The 20,109-nt window shown below is 45.8% G+C and overlaps 1 protein-coding gene across 1 annotated transcript in view; it reads left to right on the top strand.

Moving 5' to 3' along the window:
• The window catches only part of LOC106630119 (uncharacterized), a 148,927-nt gene that overhangs the window by 30,755 nt on the left and 98,063 nt on the right, over nucleotides 1–20,109 (top strand). Inside the window, 1 exon segment of the mRNA XM_074530158.1 lies at nucleotides 14,042–14,662. Coding sequence (XP_074386259.1) covers nucleotides 14,042–14,662 — 621 coding nt within the window.

Below are 20,109 nucleotides of genomic sequence, written 5' to 3'. Positions count from 1 at the left end.
TTTGCTTTGGTGTCCTTGATCAGGGGACATGTGGGGGGGGGAGTGGGGACATCAGAGAGGACATGGGGACATGAGAGGAGATATGGGGACTTCAGAGACGTCATGGGGATATGGTAAGGGACATGGGGACACCATAGAGGATGTGGGGACATCATAGGGGATGTGGGGACACCACAGGGGACATGGGGACATCATAGAGGTCATGTGGACACCACAGGGGTCATGAGGACATGGTAGGGAACATAGGGACACCATAAGGGACATGGGGACGTGTCAGGGTCCGTCCTAGTGGACAGATGACCTGATGGTTCGTAGGAATGATCTCAGAGTGCAAAAACCAACATGGTACAAGGGGATTTGCAGTGATAATCAAATCAAATGGAGTTTTATTAAAATAATCACAGCAAAAAATGCAATAGAGGGATTAAGGGAGAGAAAAAGATAGAGAAAGAGAGAGAGAGAAGGAGAGGGGGATGTAGCTACCAACGCAGGGACGAAGTCCTTTGGTCCAGTCCAGCTGAGGGTCTGCCTGCTACGCTGGGGAGATCTCAAAGGCTCTAGCTAACACAGAGGTTTTTATTACTGAAAATTGTGAGAGGGGGGGAAACAGATACAATAGGGAACAGATGTAACAGGTAGTCTATGTTCTCAGCAGTAAATGAGCTTGATAGATGTAACAGGTAGTCTATGTTCTCAGCAGTAAGCGAGAGCCATTGTTTTCTTGCTCCAGTGGTCACAACCTGCAGGCAAACATCTCGCTTCGGTCAGCTTGCCTCCCCCACACACCTCCCCCAGGCTGGGGGTTTCAGTCCCAGTCCTTGGAAGGAGCAGAGGGGCCTTTTAGGAGTTTCATGTCTCAGTCCTGGATGGAAAAGCTTCTTACATCTCAGTCTCTCTGTCACGGTGGTTGTAAAACAGATGAGGGTCTTCTGTGGGAGACCACCCAAAACTCAGGAGAAGTTCAGCCAGGCCGAGAGGTGGGACAGCTTCCAGACCTGCTATTGTTGCAAACAGGGCATGGTGCCGTCTTCTTAGCATACAGCAAACACACTTGTGAAAACAATAGCTTAACACTGAGCTTTCAGGTCTCGGGGCCTGTGGTGTGTGACTTTTCTCCTTCAGAGCCAGATTCTAGACAGGGGGGGTCTTCTCTTCAGTGGTCTCCCAAGGACGATCGTGAGGCAGATGAGGGAAAATTTGGACAGACTCTCACAAGACGTCATAAAGGACATGGGGACACCACAGGGGACATGAGGACATCACAGGGGTCACCCCAGAGACACTTTTGGCTTTTTCACCCCAGAGGCACTTTTGGCTGGCTGGGTGTGTGGTGTTTCACCCCACAGACACTTTTGGCTGGCTGGGTGCTGCAGCTGGGTACGTGGAGACAAGTCCAGGCATGCAGGAGCTCTGGTGGTGGTGGGATGGAACTTCCCACCATAACAGGGTCTGCTCCTCAGTTTACTTCTGCTAGAGAAGCTTTAAAGTGATGGTGAAATGGGCCGGTTCTGATGGAGGGTTTGGATCCAGAGCTTTATTCTGGCCCACTGAATCCAGCAACAGCTCCAAGAGAACTCCCTGACCCTGTGGTTGCTGTTCATTTTAACCCCAGGGAGAAGGGCAAGGAAGGGGTAGGGATCCCACTAACCAGGTACAGGAGGGGGGGTCTCAAGGGACAAAGGACACCTGGATGGCCCAATGCCCAGGGGTAGAGGGCATCCTTTGGATCTGCCAATCACTTGACGCCCTCCTGGAATTCCAGGATTGACAGACAGTGCTGGGAGGGGGCAAGAGAGGGGGAAGGAGAGGTGACTGACACACCTGGCAGGGAATTATCAGGGGAGGGACCCGAGGTTCTGAGATAAACCCTGAAATCACAACGCAACACTGAGGGGCTTGTGGTGTCCTTGTCCTCCATCTCTGTGCTCCAGGCGATCTCAGGGTGTTCTCCAGGCTGGGAACAGCCAAAGCAGCTGCAGGATTTTGGGCATGGACTCTGCAGGAAGTTTTGTATCTCTGCTTTGGTGCCGTGTCTGGTATTTTGGGTCCTTGGCATGTACAATTTCCCAGAGCTGGTGATGGGAAAAGCTGGGTTTAGGTGGGAAAAGTCGAGTTTAGGTAGGAAAAGATGGATTTAGATGGGAAGAGATGGGTTTAGGTGGGAAGAGACAGGTTTAGGTGGGAAGAGAAGGGTTTAGGTGGGAAAACCCAGGTTTAGGTGGGAAGAGCCGGGTTTGGGTGTTGTTTTCGGACAGTGGGTAAAACATTGGGAATTCCACTTCTGGCAGAGGTTCTGCAGCTTCCACAGAAATTCCCCTTTGTGCTGTCCTGTAGCAGCGTGCAGCTACAATGACGAGATCGTGTCCCGGGAGGCCACAGCCGACAGCAGGAGAAACAGACAAGAAAAACTCCTTCGTTGTTTAGCACAGGAGTCCATTTTATTTCCTCCCCCATCCTGTGCCGTGGGAGTGGGGGCAGGAGGGGGAGGCCCGGGAGCCCGAGCAGAGCCCCAGAGAGCTGAGAGCAGAGAGAAAAAAGAACAAAGCAGTCCCACGGTGGGGAATTTATCAGGTGTCCATGGGAGGAGCCTTAGTGTCAGATTACAGCCTGCTCAGAACAGGAAAGCTCCGCACTGCCCTGGACGAATCCATGTCTTGGCTTGAAAAGATAGGTGTCTGGTAATGGGAAATGGAAAATGTAAAAATCTTTCCTCTGAATTATTATGATTTTGAAATTAAGAGGCTCTCAGGGAAAGATATGGGAAAAAGAATAAAAAGTTCTTTCCTAGGAAAATTAAAAATACGAATGCAATAGTACAAACAGAAAAAAAACCACTGTCAGAGTCAGAATCCAACCTGGCACCTTGTTGGTCAGGGTGTTGTCAGCAGTCTGATTAAATGGTGGCTGCAGTCCTCCTGTACTGACAGATGTGGTTCTGTTGAGCAATGATCCTGTTGAAGGCTGTACTTTTCCTCTGAAGATCCAGTGGTGTTGTAGATGGGCCTGGTCTTCCTTTAAGAATCCATTAGAGAAAAAAGCTGCTCCTCTGGGAATCCAGTGGGAAAGGTTGGCTGTGGACTTCCAAATCTCTGATTATATCCAGGTAGGAATGCTTGTTTCCTCCCTCTGGGCAGAGCTCCTCACAATGGAATGGTGTCATTTTTATCAGTCATGCAGTGGGATTCAATGGTCCATTAACAGAAGATATCTCCATGGAGGGAGGATTAGTTGTGGAAGAAATAAAGAAAACTGCCCAATTAACAGGCAATAACTGCCCCACCTCTAACTGACAGGAATAGAATACACACACCCATTTCCAATCTAAGACATTTTCCATCCTTTATTCTATTTCCATCTGCATCACAATGAAATCTTACACACAGCTCTCACTTAAAACTAGATTTTCCTGTGGTACATAATGGGCTTCTCCATCTTTGTGCATTACCCACCAAGTGTAACCAGTAGAGCAAAAACAATCCCACAGATGAGTTTGTCCTTGCCTGAGGTGGATGAATCCAAACAGTCTTTCCTAAAATACCTTTCACGTGTACCACAGGGACTTAATCTCCATCCACTGTGTGCAGGGGTTCAGACTGGGCAGGACCAGCTCGATTGATGGACCCTCAGGTGTTGATCATCCAGGTGACTTTTGCTAAGTTCCTTTCCCAGTTTCTAAAAATTCCCCTGCCAAGTAGGGGAAGTCTTCAGGGAAGTCTCAAGTAGTCCATTGCACCGTTCAACTTTCCCAGCAGCTGGTGCATGATAAGGGATATGATCTATCCATTCAATACCATTTGTCTGCCCCAGGGGTTTGTCAGGCCATTTTTGAAATGGCTCCCATTGTCTGAGTCGATTCTCTCAGGGGTGCCATGTCTCCACAGGATTTGCTTTTCCAGGCCCAGGATGGTGTTCCAGGCAGTGGTGTGAAGCACAGGGTGAGTCTTCAGCTGTCCAGTGGTGGCTTCCACCTATTGTTAGATGGGGGTTATGTATAAATTGTGAATGGGATGGGATTGTTAGAAACATGTTTGGAGTTGTCTTATTTTTTAGTATTAGTTTTATTATATGTTCATGATAATGGGAAGATGCTATTAGTTTATATCTTAGATAGAAGACTAAGAACTTAATGTTACAATTTACTTTAAAAGTTTTCTGACTAATTACACAAAGTAAAAGTATATTGACAGTAGTTCTACCTGCTATAAGTGTACATATTTTTGGTTAAAAAAAGGTTTGTTTATTTTGAATACAATACTCCCTTGTAAGTTTTAAAATACAATGTATAGAGCTTTATTATTAAGCTTAGAACTTCTTAATATTTTGTTAGATTTTTTTGTAGCTTAAGGAGTTATATAAGTGTTAGTATAGAGACTATTGTTTGATTTGTCTTTATTTGTCTATTTTTTACATTATTTTTTTGTTGTTGAATAATCTTATGGTTACTGTTTATCTTTGATTCTAGGTTTTTTGGTTTTATGATTTGTTTTTTGTAGCCTTTTAAAAACTTTTTGATTTATGGATTTTTAGAATTCTCTTTTTCCATTTACTTTAAAAGAAACTTTTATAATTGTGTTGTGTATAAAAGTGTTTTGTAGTTTTACTATAATATATTTGTTTATTACTTACCTAAAGTATTTTATTTTGCATTAAGTATTGTTATATTATAATATAGAAGTTTTAATGTTGTGAAAGTTTAGTTAAAGGGTATAAGTTATGTTTGAAACCAATTATAAGTTATTGTTTGAAAAAGTTTTGTTGGTTTGAAGGTTTTAATTTAAAACTTTTTTTCTATGTTTATACTTTTACTATTTTTGTAAGATTTTGAGAACTCTGTGAAATTTTTTTTCTTTTGTATGATAAAAACTTTTTGATTATTTTGTTTATTATTTGTTGCACACTGTAGTATGTAAGGTGTTACTACTAATATGACTATTAAAATACTTAACACATATAGACTTATTTTATAAAGTTTGTTTAGTTAAGGTGCAAATTTCTATTTTTTGGAATGAATTATCTAATTATGACTTACTTTTTTTTAATTTGAGTTGTTAAATCTTTTAGCTTTTGTATGTTTTTTTTGATGGATTTAAAATTATTAGATAGGTATATACAATTCAGTCTTTTAAATCCTTTACAACTGTGTTTATGTGTTAGTAAAAGAAAACTAACTGTTGCTTTATTTTGAAGGGTAGTATGTTTAACACTATTAACATTTGTTCACATATCACTGTTTGTAGTGGATGTGGTATTTGTTTGCTTAGTCAACTTGATTTAATTGTTTTAATCATATTGTTGAAATTAGTTGGGGGTAAAAATAAACTTGTTGAAACTTTTTGTAGTATTTTAAGGTATGAAACTGTTTGTATTATAAGAAGCAATTAAAACTAACTAACACTAGTATATTATTTGATTTTGGTGGGGTTTTTTGTGAGTTAATTTTTGGCAAAAAAATCTTTCTATATATGGTAATTTTAAAACTTTGGTTTTGACTTTAAATTAAATTTTACTTTTGAAAGTCTCTCTAATTGCAGCCCTGAGATTTGTGAAAAGTCTCTGTTTCGGCCCGCACGTTCAATGAACGAGCCGGACTTCTTCAGTTTTCAGTCTCAACATTGTTTATTATATCTTATCTACAAAAATTTTCTGCTGCCCAGCCAAGGTCTGCTCAGCAGGGCAGCCAGCAGCACTCTGACCGCCCTTGGGGCAGTGTTGTATTTTTATATTACAAACTATGTATAACATATTTACAATTACTTTCCAATACCTATCACCTATGTTAGACAGTGCACTTCTAATTCTAAACCAATCCCAAAGTGCCAGTATCACAGCAGAAGATGGAGGCAGAGAAGAAGAAGAAGGACTAGACATGCCCAAGTCCCTCCATCTTGTCCCCAAAACCCCTATTCTAAAAATCCCAAAATCTACCTTTTCACCCAGTGATACTTTTATTATTACATTATTTAAACTTCTGTGACTTTCAGGTCCTCATACAAAGCTGGTAATTTGCTCCATGGCTCATAATCAAACCCACAGGTGTTCTGGGCTTCGTGCCAGGGTCTCCGAGCCCCCGACAGGGGGCCCAGCAACTCTGGACACCCGGAGGGATGTACTGAATTCCGACAAAAGTCTAATATTTTTAACAACAAAATAAAAATGATGCTTTTGCCAAAAATTAGCTCTATGGAACTAATAATTGACACATTTTTAAATAGCATAAAATTAGCATTTGTTGGTTTTACTGACAAATAAGGAACATTAGGTGTGGCTTGTGATCTTTTGGTTTGGTTCACATTTGTGTACTTGTTTTCATGGTTTTGGACTTTTTAACATGTTTTGGGGTGTGATATGGTTTGATGGTTTTGGTTGGAACTCAATTTTTGTACTTGCAGAGACAGAAGTATACCTTTTGCTTTAAGTAATTAATTGGAAAGGACTTTTAATTTGTTTGGTTTTAGGGTTTTTAATTAAAACAGGGTGTTTAATTAAAACAAAAATAATTTTTTTATTTTTGAGTTTTGCTGGTGCGTTATTTGAAAAATGTTTAAAAATTGGTGGATTGGGTTTTACAACAGAGTTCTTTAAAAATTAAAAACATATAAATCTTTGTTTAACTTTATTTGAGGTGTGACCTTTACTCCCCTCTTCTCTTGATTAAGAATGTGTTTTAATATTTGATTTTTTTTAATAATTGTTTGACTTGTGGGAGAGCAAGGAATACTAAAGATGTGATGAACACCCTCGGTTTTTTTTTAAATATGGGTAATTTTTGAGATATATATGTGGGACTATTGTAGGTTTTTACTTTTTGGGGTAAACTTAATGATGCAAAAATTTGTAAAAAATGGTGATAGGTATGATTACTTGTTTCACATCTGTGAGAAGAGAAGTAAAAATTTTACTAGAGAATGTGTTTACTGAAACATTAATATTTTAAAATTTATTGAAAGAATGGTATTTAGTGGTATTCGTTTGCCACAACTGCAGGTATTGTAAGCTTTGAGGGTTGATGGCTCTTGTAGAAACAGGAGGCTTTATAAATTGACAGGTAAGTACTGACAGTAGTTTTAGCTTGACTTTTGGAAATTTGAAACATTGATACAAGTGCTTGTGCATTTTTGGGGGAAAAGGCATGTCTTAGTTTTGCTTGTTTAAAAATGTTTGGTAAAGTGTCTGAAATAACTATTGTTAGTTTGATTGCTCTCACGATTTTCCTACTAAAGATCTAGGAAGCAAAGAATGAGCCTTGATGTGAGAAACAAAATATAGATTAATTCTATATTGTAAAGTTACATAAAGGTATGAAAGCTAATGATATAAACTGTTATTACTAAAATTTTTTAAATTGATCTTTTTAATCATTTAACCACATGAGCAACATAAGTAGAATTTGTGATTAAATTAAAAGGTTGTGAAAAGAGCTGAAAAGCTTGAACTATAGTAGTAAGTTCAACAATTTGAGGAGATCTTTTTACTATTTGAATATCTGACTATATTTGAATATCTGACTCTTAATCAATAGTTCTTTGGTTTAACCAAGTGATGACAGATTTGTGACTTTTGCTGGATTTATTAGTGAAGAGAGTTCTTGCATTTAAAGGTTCTTTACTTAACATAGGTTTCTCTCTAAAGCATAATTTTGTTTGTAATAATTTGTGGGTTGGGTAATGAATAGAACAAACACGTGGGAAGTTCAACAATGTATATTACAAATCATTAGAATTTTGTATTGTTTAATTAAGATAACATTTTTAAAAAGGTGAATAGATAACTGGAAATTTTTGACTTGTTAAACTTAATAAACTGTTTGTTTTGGCTTTAATTATAATTTGGGAAGTCATCTTTAAAACTGTAAAAATAGTCTTTGGAAACTTGTAGGGAAGAAAAACCTATTGTAAACAAAGGATTTTTCTTAGAAGAGTTTTACTGAAAAATGAGACTATAAAGATGTATTTTTTCTCTTAAAATTGTAAAAACTGAAGGCTTTTTTGGAATATAGTGATGAGTTTGTTGTCTTTGGAGAGCTTTTATGACTTTGTTAAGGGCTGTACCAGCGTTAGATGCTAGAGTTTTAGGAGAGTTGATGTTGTAGTTTCTTCATAATAAATTGAAAAGTGGATTTAGCTCATCGTTGGTAATTTTTAAAATAGGTTTTACTTAATTGGTTTTTCTTAGAAGTTGTAAATTTTGTAGGTTGTTGACACTGGTTTGGAGATGTATCATTTGTGGTGTAATTGGTTTTTCAGTTATCTTCTGTTTTAGATACTTTTAGGTGAAACTTTTTGAATTTTGGTTATAGAAATTTGAAGGTTAGTAGTTTGGATTTTAGTAACAACACTAGCATCAGTTTGTTTTGTTTTTGTTTGTGATGGAGCTGTGATGAGCAAATTATCTATGTTATATCCAGTGAAAAATCATGGATCTTGGATACTTTTGTTGGACTGGAGACAAAGTTTGTGTGACAAAATATTGATAAATTATAGGTGAATTCCTCATTCTTTGGGTCAATGATTTTTAGTGATATCTCTGTATGGGTTCTCCTTGATTGATGATGGGAACTGAAAAGGTATTTCAGTATTGGAGTATTATTAGGATGAAGTGGGATATGGAAAAACCAGTCTTTTAAATTAATGATGATGAGAGGCTGGTGTTTTGGGATTCTTGATAAAGAAGGGAGTTTAGGTTGAAGAGGTCTTATGTCTTTAATCACTTTATTGATCTTTTTCAGGACATGAAGTAAATTCTAGGAGTCTAATGTCTTTTTATAGGTGATGAATATTGCTGAATTTTAGAGACTATTTGTGGGGGTGATGTGACTTTGCTGTAATTGTTCTTTTATTAATCTTTTAAGGATTTTTTTAAAGGTTATTGATCAATTTATATAGGATGAATAGTTATCTAGTTTAGTTTTGACGTGGTTTTTATCACAGGTGTACTTCTAGTTTTGTTCTCTGTTGGGACAGGACATATCTCTTCTAGAAGGTGAGAGGATTCTGAACAACAAAAGGATGCACTGCTGCTGCCTTTCTTTTAGGACTTGTTAATTATGGATGTACTTTGTAAACACAGAGTAGTGCCTCTAATCTTTGTGAGGGAACTTGCAGGAGCTTCTAGATCTTAATCACTGGGCTAAAACATGTGAGAGATTACAGTGATATTTGCGCTAGTATTTGGTGCGCTTGTAGTGTAAATTGTTCTGCTATGATGAGTTAGGTTGTAAGTCAACTTTGGTTCTTTGTGTAAACATTGTACTTAAAAGATTTTAGGACTTGAGATACTAAATTTGAAATTAAGGGACTCTCAGGCAAAAATATGGGAGCAGAAAATAACAGTTCTTTAATAGGGAAAAGGGAAAAAAATTGATAAAATAAACAATGTACACTAGAACAACACTCACAGAGTCAGAACCCAACCTGACACCCTATGGGTGGCAGTCCAATTGGAAATGTGTCTGCAGTCCTCCTGAAGTGTCAGGTGTGGTTCTGTTGGAGCAAGGGGGATCTGTAAAGAAGGATGCATTCTTCCTCTGAAGATCCAGGGGAAGAAGAGACAGCTGCTGTTCCTCTGGGGAATCCCGTGGAGAAAGCCCTGCTGGTGTTTAAAAAACTTCTGGATTATATCTGGGTAGCAATGCTTGGCTCCTGCCTGTGGGCGGAGCATCTCACAATGGGATGCTATAGTTCTTATCAGTCATGCAGTGACATTCAATAGTCTGTTATCAGCAGATGTCCCCTCCCCAGGGAGGTGTGAATGTGGTCACTCAAAAAGAGAGATAAGGTAAACTGTCAACTTCACAAAGGTAATCTGCCATACAGATGGTAATGGGAAATATCTTGAATTGCAATCTTCAACAGAGGGCTTCCCTTAGTGGTGGCTCTGTTGGTCTCTGGTCAAGTCACCACTCTGTGAGAAGCTCTTCCCACACTCAGGACACTGATAGGGCCTCTTGCTGGTGTGGATGCGATGATGCCTGATGAGGTTGGAGTTGTGGTTGAAGCCCTTCCCACAGTCAGGGCAGTAGAAGAGTCTCTCCTCTGTGTGAATGCGCTGGTGGTGGAGGACGGCTCAGAAACCTCTTCCTGCATTGCTCACACTCGTAGCGCCTCTCCCTGCTGTGGTTTCTCAGGTGGACAATCAGGCTGAGGCTGTGGCTGAAGCTCTTCTCACACTCCCTGCACTTGTGGGGTCTCTCCCCATTGTGGCTCCTCATGTGGACAATCAGGTGGCAGCTCTGGCTGAAGCTCTTCCCACATGTAGGGGCCTTCCCCCATGTGGCTCCTCAGGTGTTTGATCAGGTTGGCACGGTCGCAGAAGCTCTTCCCACAGATGGCACACTTGTAGGGCTGTTCCCCTGTGTGGTTCCTATGGTGTCTGGTCTGTTCAGAGCTCATCCTGAAGCTCCTTCCACACTCCCCACACTTGTATGGCTGTTCCCCTGTGTCGATTCTCCTGTGGCAGATCAGTTCCAATCTCCACCTGAAGCTCTTCCCACATTTTGAGCACTGGTGTGGATTCTCCCCATCCTGAAGCTGCTCATGGATCCCCAGCTCTGAGCTCCAGCCGCCTCCCAGGCCCAGGGTGAGTCTTTCCTCCTTAGATCCCTGTGATTTGCGTTTGCAGCCCCTCCTCGTGAGGGATCTCCGAGGTTTTTCCTCCCCATTGGATTCCTGTGCTGTGGAGCTGCTCAAAACGGCCTCATCCACAAGGTTCTGCCGTGGGGATTTGTCCTCCCTGGTCTCCATCCTCAGCTCCTGGTCTGGGGGAGGAAGGACAAGGAGAGGATGGGATTTGCCTCCGTGCCACAGGGAAGGGCAAGGAGATCCCCCCAGTGTGTCCCCAGCAGGACAGCTTTGGCAGCAGGGCTGTCCTGCAGCCGGGGGCTGTGCTGGGCTGGGAGATGGAGCAGGAGAGAGGGGGAAAGGGGCACTGACTTCCTCCTCACCTGCCTGGGCTCCCTGGGCATCTTCTTCCTTGCAGCCTCCTCCTTCTCCTCCCTCAGGCCAAGGTTTGGGAATGGGAAATCCTGGTTTGGGGGAAAAGAAGGAATGAGCGTGTTTGGTTTCATGGTCCCTCTGCCTGTCTTGATTTGAAAAGACAGGTGTCTGTTAACAATGGTAGGACCTTTCCTTGAAACGGGAAATGTAAACTCCCTCAGAATTAATACAATTTTTAAATTAAGGGACTGTCAAGCATAAATATGGGAATAGGAAGAATAGTTCTTTCCTAGGAAAATTGAAATAAAAGTGCAGTACTACAAAAATATCACAGAGAGAGTCAGAATCCAACCTGAGACCCTGTTGGTTTTGGTTTCCTTCTTCATTCAAGGTCCAAGTGGCCTCTCTTATTTTCCTCTAAGTTGGAAATTCACATTCCTGTCATCTTGTTTGAGGCAGTCTTGTGAGCTACAAGCACAGGAAATTAATAGACTCTACAGATTAAATAATTCAAGGCAGCACAATTCGACAAAATCTGATATAGATTTCTAACCCAAGTTAATTCCCAGCCCCATGTCTCAAAGGGATCAACAGAAACCTTTTCATTTCAGGACCAAAACAAAGGGATTTACGTGTCCTGCCAACAGAGCATGCACATGCTTGGGTGGGTGGGAAGAACCTTTATTGGATGGGCTTCCACCCCACCATCTCCAAAACCAGGGGTTTGCCCCAGTCTGTCCCCATTTGGCTGTGGAAGATGCCCATGGGCCAGACAGAATTAAAAGGATGGATTTATGTTGGAGACGACCTCCAAGGCTATCCAGTATTACTTGATGACACCAGAAGATGCAAAAAGTGAGCTTTTTCTGGGCTCAGAAGTCGACAAAACTGCTCTCCACAAGGGATTTCGGATGTTGGGCTGTGGCTGTGTGCAGGTGCCCTAGCGGAGCCAGGAGGATGTGGAGCCCCCAGCCAGGTGTCTTCCCAACACGGATCACCGGCACCACGGATCACCAGGGCTCTGCCCATCGGCGCTCACTGGGGATCATCCAGTGTGGATCCCATGGGGGATGGAGCTGGAGGAGCACATGAAACTCTCCCTGCATGCGGGGCACTTGCACGGCTTCCCTTAGTGCTGGCTTTGTTGGTGTCTGCTCAAGTTAGAGCTCTGTGAGAATCTCTTCCCACACTCTGGATACTCATAGGGCCTCTTCCCGGGTGTGCATGTGCTGGTGGCTGACAAGGGAGGAGTTGTATTTGAAGCCCTTACCCACAGTCGGGGCAGAGGAAGGGTGTCTCCTCTGTGTGAGTGTGCTGGTGGGCTGAGGAGATCAGAGCTGGTCTGAAACCTCTGATTATATCCAGGTAGGAATGCTTGACTGCTCCCCATGGGTGGGGCATCTCACAATGGGATGATGTAATTTTATCAGTCCTGCAGTGAGGCTCAATGGCCCATTAACAGAAGATATCTCCATGGAGGGAGGATTGTCAATGGGGCTCAATGGCCCATTAACAGAAGATATCTCCCTTGGAGGGGTTGTGGAAGAGATAAAGAAAACTGCCCAATTAACAGAAGATAACTGGCCCATCTCTAACAGATGGCAATGGAATACATACCCCCACCCACGTGGCTGGAGCGTGTGGTCCCTCCAATTCCACATCCCGCTCCTCCTCCTCTCTCCCACCCGTCCTCCTCCCTGCCTCCTGCTCCTCCTCCTTCTCTTGTTCCCTCCAGCCCCTGTCCTGCTGCTTCCCCCTCCCCACTCCACCATTCCATTCCTCCTGCCCCGGGCCCGCAGACCTCGCAGCCCGCGGCAGGAGCAGGGATGGAGCTGGGACAGGTTGGGATGGGCAGCGCGGGGCTCTCGGCTGCTCCCACCCGCTGGGGCCGGGGGAGAACCCTGCCTGGGGAGAAGGAGAGGCAAACTGGGCAAACTGGGGGCTGCATTCCTAGCTGGATACAGTCAGAGATTTCAACACCACAGTCAGGCTTTTCCCACTGGATTCCCAGAGGAGCAGCGTTTCTTCTCCACTGGATTTGCTGAGGAAGACAAGACTTAGCTACACCACCACTGGACCTTTGGAGGAAAACTACACCCTTCAACAGGATCACTGCTTCAACAGAACCACATCTGTCCCTCCAGGAGGACTGCAGCCACCATTTAATTGGAGTGCAACAAACACCCTGACTAACAGGATGTCGGGTTGGATTCTGACTCAGACAGTGGTTTTTTGTACAACTACATTTTTTATTTTATTTTTCCTAGCAAAGAACTGTAATTCCTAATTCCATATCTTTCCCTGAGAGCCCGTTAATTTCAAAATTATAGTAATTTGGAGGGAGGGAGTTTACATTTTCAATTTTAAGGGAGGCTCTGCCTTCCTTAGCAGACACCTGTCTTTTCAAACCAAGACAGGCAGCGGGACAATCAAACCCAATGCGCTCAACCCTTGTTTTCCCCCAAACCAGGATTTCCCATTCCCAAACCTTGGCCTGAGGGAGGAGGAGGTCGTGAGGAAGAGGAAGATGGCCTAGGAAGACTAGGAGGCCCAGGCAGGTGAGGAAGAAGTCCCTTTCCCCCTCTCTCCTGCTCCATCTCCCAGCCCAGCACGGCCCCTGGCTGCAGTACAACCCTGCTGCTAAAGCTGTCCTGCTGGGGACACACTGGGGGGATCTCCTTGCCCTTCCCTGTGGCACGGAGGGAAATCCCATCCTCTCCTTGTCCTTCCTCCCCCAGACCAGGAGCTGAGGATGGAGACCAGGGAGGACAAATCCCCACAGCAGAACCTTGTGGAAGAGGCTGTTTTGAGCAGCTCCACAGCACAGGAATCCAACGGGGAGGAAAAGCCCTGGCGATCCCTCACGAGGAGGGGCTGCAAACGCAGATCACGGGGATCTGAGGAAGAAAGACCCACCCTGGGCCAGGGAGGCAGCCAGAGCTCGGAGCTGGGGGTCCAGGAGCAGCTTCAGGGAAAGGAGAAGTCCCACTAGTGCTTGAAATGTGGGAAGAGCTTCAGGTGGAGATCCAACCTTATCTGTCACATGAGAATCCACTTGGGGGAACAGCCCTGCATGTGTGAGTAGTGTGGGAAGAGCTTCAGCTGGAGATCTCCTGCCTGATTGTCCACATGAGGAGGCACACAGTGGAGAGGCCCTATGAGTGTGATAAATGCAGAAAGGGGTTTCAGACCAGCTCTGATCTCCTCAGGCACCAGTGCACTCACACTGAGTGTGAGAGGCCCTTCCTCTGCCCTGACTGTGGGAAAGGCTACAAGTACAACTCCTCCCTTGTCAGCCACCAGCACATGCACACCCGGGAGAGGCCCTACGAATGTCCCGAGTGTGGGAAGAGATTCAGCCACAAGTCGAACCTGATTGTCCACAAGAGGATCCACACTGGCGAGAGGTCTTATGAGTGTGGGGAGTGTGGGAAGAGCTTCTGCCAGCGCTCCCACCTGATCTACCACCTGAGGAGCCACACTGGGAAGAAGCCCAACAAGTGTGATAAGTGCAGGAAGAAGTTTCAGATCAGCTCTCATCTTGTCAGGCACCAGCGGATTCACACGGAGGAGCGGCCCTTTCGCTACCCTGACTGTGGGAAGGGCTTCAAGGACAACTCCACCCTCGTGACCCACCGGCGCATCCACTCTGGGGAGAGGCCCTATGAGTGTCCAGAGTGTGGGAAGAGATTCTCACAGAGCTCTAACTTGAGCAGACACCAACAAAGCCAGCACTAAGGGAAGCCGTGCAAGTGCCCCGCATGCAGGGAGAGTTTCATGTGCTCCTCCAGCTCCATCCCCCATGGGATCCACACTGGATGATCCCCAGTGAGCGCCGATGGGCAGAGCCCTGGTGATCCGTGGTGCCGGTGATCCGTGTTGGGAAGACACCTGGCTGGGGGCTCCACATCCTCCTGGCTCCGCTAGGGCACCTGCACACAGCCACAGCCCAACATCCGAAATCCCTTGTGGAGAGCAGTTTTGTCGACTTCTGAGCCCAGAAAAAGCTCACTTTTTGCATCTTCTGGTGTCATCAAGTAATACTGGATAGCCTTGGAGGTCGTCTCCAACATAAATCCATCCTTTTAATTCTGTCTGGCCCATGGGCATCTTCCACAGCCAAATGGGGACAGACTGGGGCAAACCCCTGGTTTTGGAGATGGTGGGGTGGAAGCCCATCCAATAAAGGTTCTTCCCACCCACCCAAGCATGTGCATGCTCTGTTGGCAGGACACGTAAATCCCTTTGTTTTGGTCCTGAAATGAAAAGGTTTCCCTTTGAAAGCCCGGAAACTGGGGTAGAAATAAAGGTGTTGAACTAAGGCATAGAGGGGGACCTGTGGGGGGACAATGATATGGATGGGGACATGGGGGGACATGGCCATGGATGTGGATGTGGGGAACGTGGATGAGGACACGATCTGGGACATCATCAATGCCACCACTACTGCCACCACAGTGCCACCACTACTGTCATCTCAGCCATGGCCAAGTGCTGTCCAATGCAGTCCCTGCCACCTTATCTTCACTGTCACCACTGAGGTGTCCCAGCTGAACGTCATCCCTCTACCAGGGCAGGATGGGAACTTGTTCAGCCGGTGACAAGTGGCCCAGAAGTGAGTGACAGTTCCCAGGGTGTCCCAAGGCCATTGTGCTCTGGGGACCCCAAGCACACCTTGAGACAGGCTGGGGAAAGGGCAAGGGTCAGTGTCAGCCACGGGGTCATGTGGCCCCCTGCTCGGTGTCATGGGAGGCGTCCTGGTGGCAGTGTCCCCACAGGTGTGGCAGCATTGTCCCCTCATGTGTGCCCTGGTGGCATCGTGTTCCCTCCCCTTCATATGTCCCTATCCCCCGCTGTGGCTCCCTGTGAGCCCTCTGTGCGTCCCTGTCCTGCCCCATGTGTCCCTGTCTCCCCTATGAGTCCCTGTCCCCTTCCATGTGTCCCCCTCCCTCCTCCTATATCTCTGTCCCCTGCCCCCAGCAGGTCCAAATTCTCTGAGGTCCCAGGGCTGCGTCTTTCAGGGTGTCCCTATGTCCCGCAGGCCCCATGGTCCTCCAGGTGTCATCGTGTCCCTCTGCATGTGTTGTATTGCACTAAATAGTTTATTTAGTTGTTGTTTTGCACTGGGCAATTGGAAATTTATGCTGAGTATGATATGTCATGTAGATTGTTATTTCCTCTCTCCCATCACATGGTCTTTCCCTCATGCACCCCTCTGCTATGTCACCTGGTGGTTTGGCCCCTGGTCACCCCTTCCCTTGCCCCTCCTCAATGGTATCCCATTGGCTGCGGTCCTCTTTCCCCGCCCCCATCCCTTCGGGTATAAAAGTCTACTGCAAGCGTGTCACACCCTGTTTTCCACAGAAGCATCCCGTCCCAGGCCAATAAGCAGGACACTCATCCCCATGTGGAGAAGAGCGTTTCTCATCTTTTACTTTTGTCCATGTAAGACCGTGTGGGCCAGAGTCCAGAGCTAGCCAGGTTGGACTCATACAGCAGTCCAAGATACACGGATTCTTTCAGGTGGCGCTCCACGTGGTCGTCTCCCACGACGGTCACAAAGGAGCTGATAATTCCCATGAGTGGATTATGTTAGCTTTTGGGACTTTCACCTTCCTCTGACTTCTTTGTCGCATTTTTGTTGGCAAGAAGGCTAGAGGGTGGAATCAGTTTACCCAGCAGAATGTTAATTCTGTCTCTGCCTGTGTTGGAAAAGAAATGAAATTTAGCAAAATGTTTTATTATAGTTTAGTTATGAGTTTTGTGTGAATTGGTTTGTTAAAAATAGTTTTGTAGCCGTTGATAATATGTTTTGAGTTCTGTGTAACCTTGGCAGGTGGCATTAGGAACTTAATAAGCATTAAACGAGGGTAGGAGAGTAAGAAGACTAACCAGTTTGGGGGGGGTAGCATACAATAGGACAAGCAAAAGATTTATGATTTTGCCTGTGAACTAGGGAATGTATTACAAGGGGTCCGTCGTTTGGCAAAGGGCCACTGTTTCTTGGAGACTTTGTTATGAATTGCATGTATATAAAAGGAAAACACCCTTGTGTGAATTTCGGGGCTCTGATTTTGGGACGTTAGTCCGCAGGCCCCCGGGCCCTTCAATAAAGCGCCACACAAAACTTATCCGAGTTTTGTGTCCTTTATCAATCGGGCAGCACCTGGGACAAAATTTGAGCCTTGTTAACGGTGAAAGCAGAACAGGGAGATGGGACAGTGTCTCAATTTTTCCCGGTGTTCCTGATAATTCGGAAAGAAGTCCTAAAGAGGGATTTGAAAGGACAGCCAGAGTAAGTCTCCCCTGCCGCGGCTTCTCCTACCTCTCCTCCCAAACCCTCTGCCCCTGAACTGAGAGAGATGAGCGAGGCTCCCCGGCAATCACAGGGTACCTCTGGCAGGGTACTGCCACTGCTTCCCTGGCCATCCACCTCCTTCTCAGTACCCTGGCTCTGACAGTTGTGCGCAGGTTGACAGAACACCTTCCCTGCACCCCTCTAACCTAGTTTCTGTTATCCCAATTTTGCGTTCTGACCCCCCATCCCCAAAATGGCTACGAACACATGGCTGGCATTCAGGATACTGCTGATCGTATGGCTGGAGCCCAAAATGGCGGCATCCACGTGTTTCAGCCCTCCACTTAGCCCTCTTCTCCTCACAATCCCTTTCGCCCACCAGTCCTCTCCCCCAACCCCTTCTGGTCTCACAACCCCTTCCTTCCCTTGGATGCTCCTCCCCCTCCCTTCATGTTCCCGCCCCCATTACATCATCCTGTGATGCCGCCCTGGTTCCCACGGCTGCCCCGCCCTCCTGCCTTTTCCCGTTTCCTGCGCCCCCTTGCCCGCGTCCCAGGAGGATGGGGCTGAGGGCTGGGGGGGTGGGGCCGAGGGCCGGGGGGGGGTGGGGCCACGCCCGGTTCCCACGGGGCTGAGGCAGGGGGAGGGGATGTCCCCCCTCCCAGTTACCAAGGCAGCGGGGGGGGCGGGGGGGGCAGAGGCAGGGGGTGTACTCCCTCCCAATCCCCATGGGGGTGGGGTGAAGGGTGTTTACCCGCCTGCTTCCCAAGGCAGGGGGGCTGGGGAGGGGGTTATTCCCTTGGCAGGTTCCCATGAGGGTGGGACTGAGGGAGGGGGTGGTCCCCTTCCCGGTTCCCATGGGAGTGGAACTGGAGGAGGAGGTGGTTCCCCTGCCGGGTCACAAGGGCTGCAGCTGAAAGGGGAAACCCTGGCGTTCAAAACCAGGAGGAAGAAGTCATCCCCTTGGTAGCTCCTGTTCAATACACAGGTGGTAGGGCCGGCCCCAGAACATACCAAGCCCTTCTCATACCAGACAAAGCGTGAGTTATGTAAAAGTCAATTAGAATTTGGGAGAAATAGTGAAATTTTTAGAAGCATGATGAGAGCTACGTTAACATCCCTTGAATTTGTTCCTACTGACCTCCTAGATCTTTTCCAGTGCCTGCTTACCCAGTCAAAGTTTGATCCATGGGAAAGCTCCTGAAAGAGGTCTCTCAGGGATCTCTTGGAGGAACTTAAGCAATTCCCCAGGGTGCCAAAGATTTAGAAAATAATAACATTATTTATGAACATTTGTGCAGCGAGGGGGAGTGGGCTAAGCCTGAGGACCAAGCTTGGGTGTTGTCAAAATTCATTCTAGATAAGATTTCAAAGGCTGTAGATAAGGCTTTTAACCAGCTACCAACTGCTGAAGCTAGTGGTAGTTTCCTTGACATTAAACAGTCTCTTTCAGAAAGTTTCTTGCAGTTTCTTGCAACTGGCTCCATGCACAGGTTGAGAGACAAATACAGGACCTCAAGACACAAGCGGAGATAGTGAAAGAGATGGCGCAGAGGAATGCCAATGAAGCCTGCAGCAGGGTGCTCCTGGGACTGCCTCTCAACCCCCCACCTACACTGGCAGAGATGATGGAAGCCTGTGCTAGGAAGGCGGAACTGTTTGCTGCACGGGAGGCGTGGTCAAGGCTGACAAACCCAGAGACTGTGGCAGCTGTATCTCCAGGAGTGAGGAGGCAACAGATGTCACTAGAGCAACTTCAACATGTCATTTGCTTCAGATGCAAAAAACCAGGATACTTTGCCTAAGACTGCCCCCAAAGCCAGCAACAAAAGACACCCTTCACACCAAAAAACTACAAATTTGTGGGTATTGGGCATGGGCAGGAATCCCCTCTCGGCTTTTAGGAGGGCCATGTACCATTGGGCGGTTGTCCTTGTTGACACCCAACCAAACCATGATTGGCAATTGCATTCAAAAGAACAATTCGGCCAGCAAAATTCAAAAGAGAAGCATTGACAATTTGGACCCAAATTGTGATGCAGACATCCTCCATTGGCCCAAGTCAAAAAGAGTTGCCATATCCCTGTTCCTTCCATGGGTTGCAGCAGCCAAGGCTCTATGTGAATTGGGCCACCTAGAGTGCTGGGTAGTCAAACAGGCAAACTTGATATCCATGGCCATCAGCTCCCTCCTAGAGGATGAGGAGATTACCAGGCAGGCCATACTCCAAAATCGTGCGGCCATAGATTTCCTCCTGCTGCTGCATGGACACGAGTGCCAGGAATTTGAAGGACTGTGCTGCCTGAACCTAGCATCAAAGGCACCCAACATCCACGCAGCTCTCCGAGAAGTGAAAAGCCTGATCGGACGAGTCAAGCAGGAATCTGAGGACTGGTTCAGCGGGAGGTTCAAGGACTGGGGACTCTTGGGATGGTGGACTTCTATAATTAGGACAATTTTGTTGGTTTTTGTTGTTCTTTTTCTAGTCATATTAGCGTTTGGGATTCTGCATCGCATACTTTTAAAGGCTATCAACGGTTTGGTCTGCAGCACCGCAGAAGTCAACCGCACAGAGTTTGTGGACCTAAAGCAAATTGACAGGCCCGCAAATCATGAGTGGTGGACAAATTCCTAATCTGCAGCAGAAATAGTCAGATGCATTTCCTTTTATTTTGTTAAGAGAAAAGGGGGATGTGATGTATTGAACTAAATAGTTTATTTAGTTGTTGTTTTGCAGAGGGTGATTGGAAATTTGTAGTGAGTATGTTATGTCACGTAGATTGTTATTTCTCTTCTCCCTTCCCTCATGCACCCCTCTGCTATACTCCCTGGTGGTTTGGCCCCTGGTTACCCCTCCCCTCGCCCCTCCTCAATGGTATC

Source organism: Zonotrichia albicollis, chromosome 32 (assembly GCF_047830755.1).
Source record: "Zonotrichia albicollis isolate bZonAlb1 chromosome 32, bZonAlb1.hap1, whole genome shotgun sequence".
Classification (NCBI taxonomy): Eukaryota; Metazoa; Chordata; class Aves; order Passeriformes; family Passerellidae; genus Zonotrichia; species Zonotrichia albicollis.
This window is presented reverse-complemented; position numbering and strand designations above follow the sequence as displayed.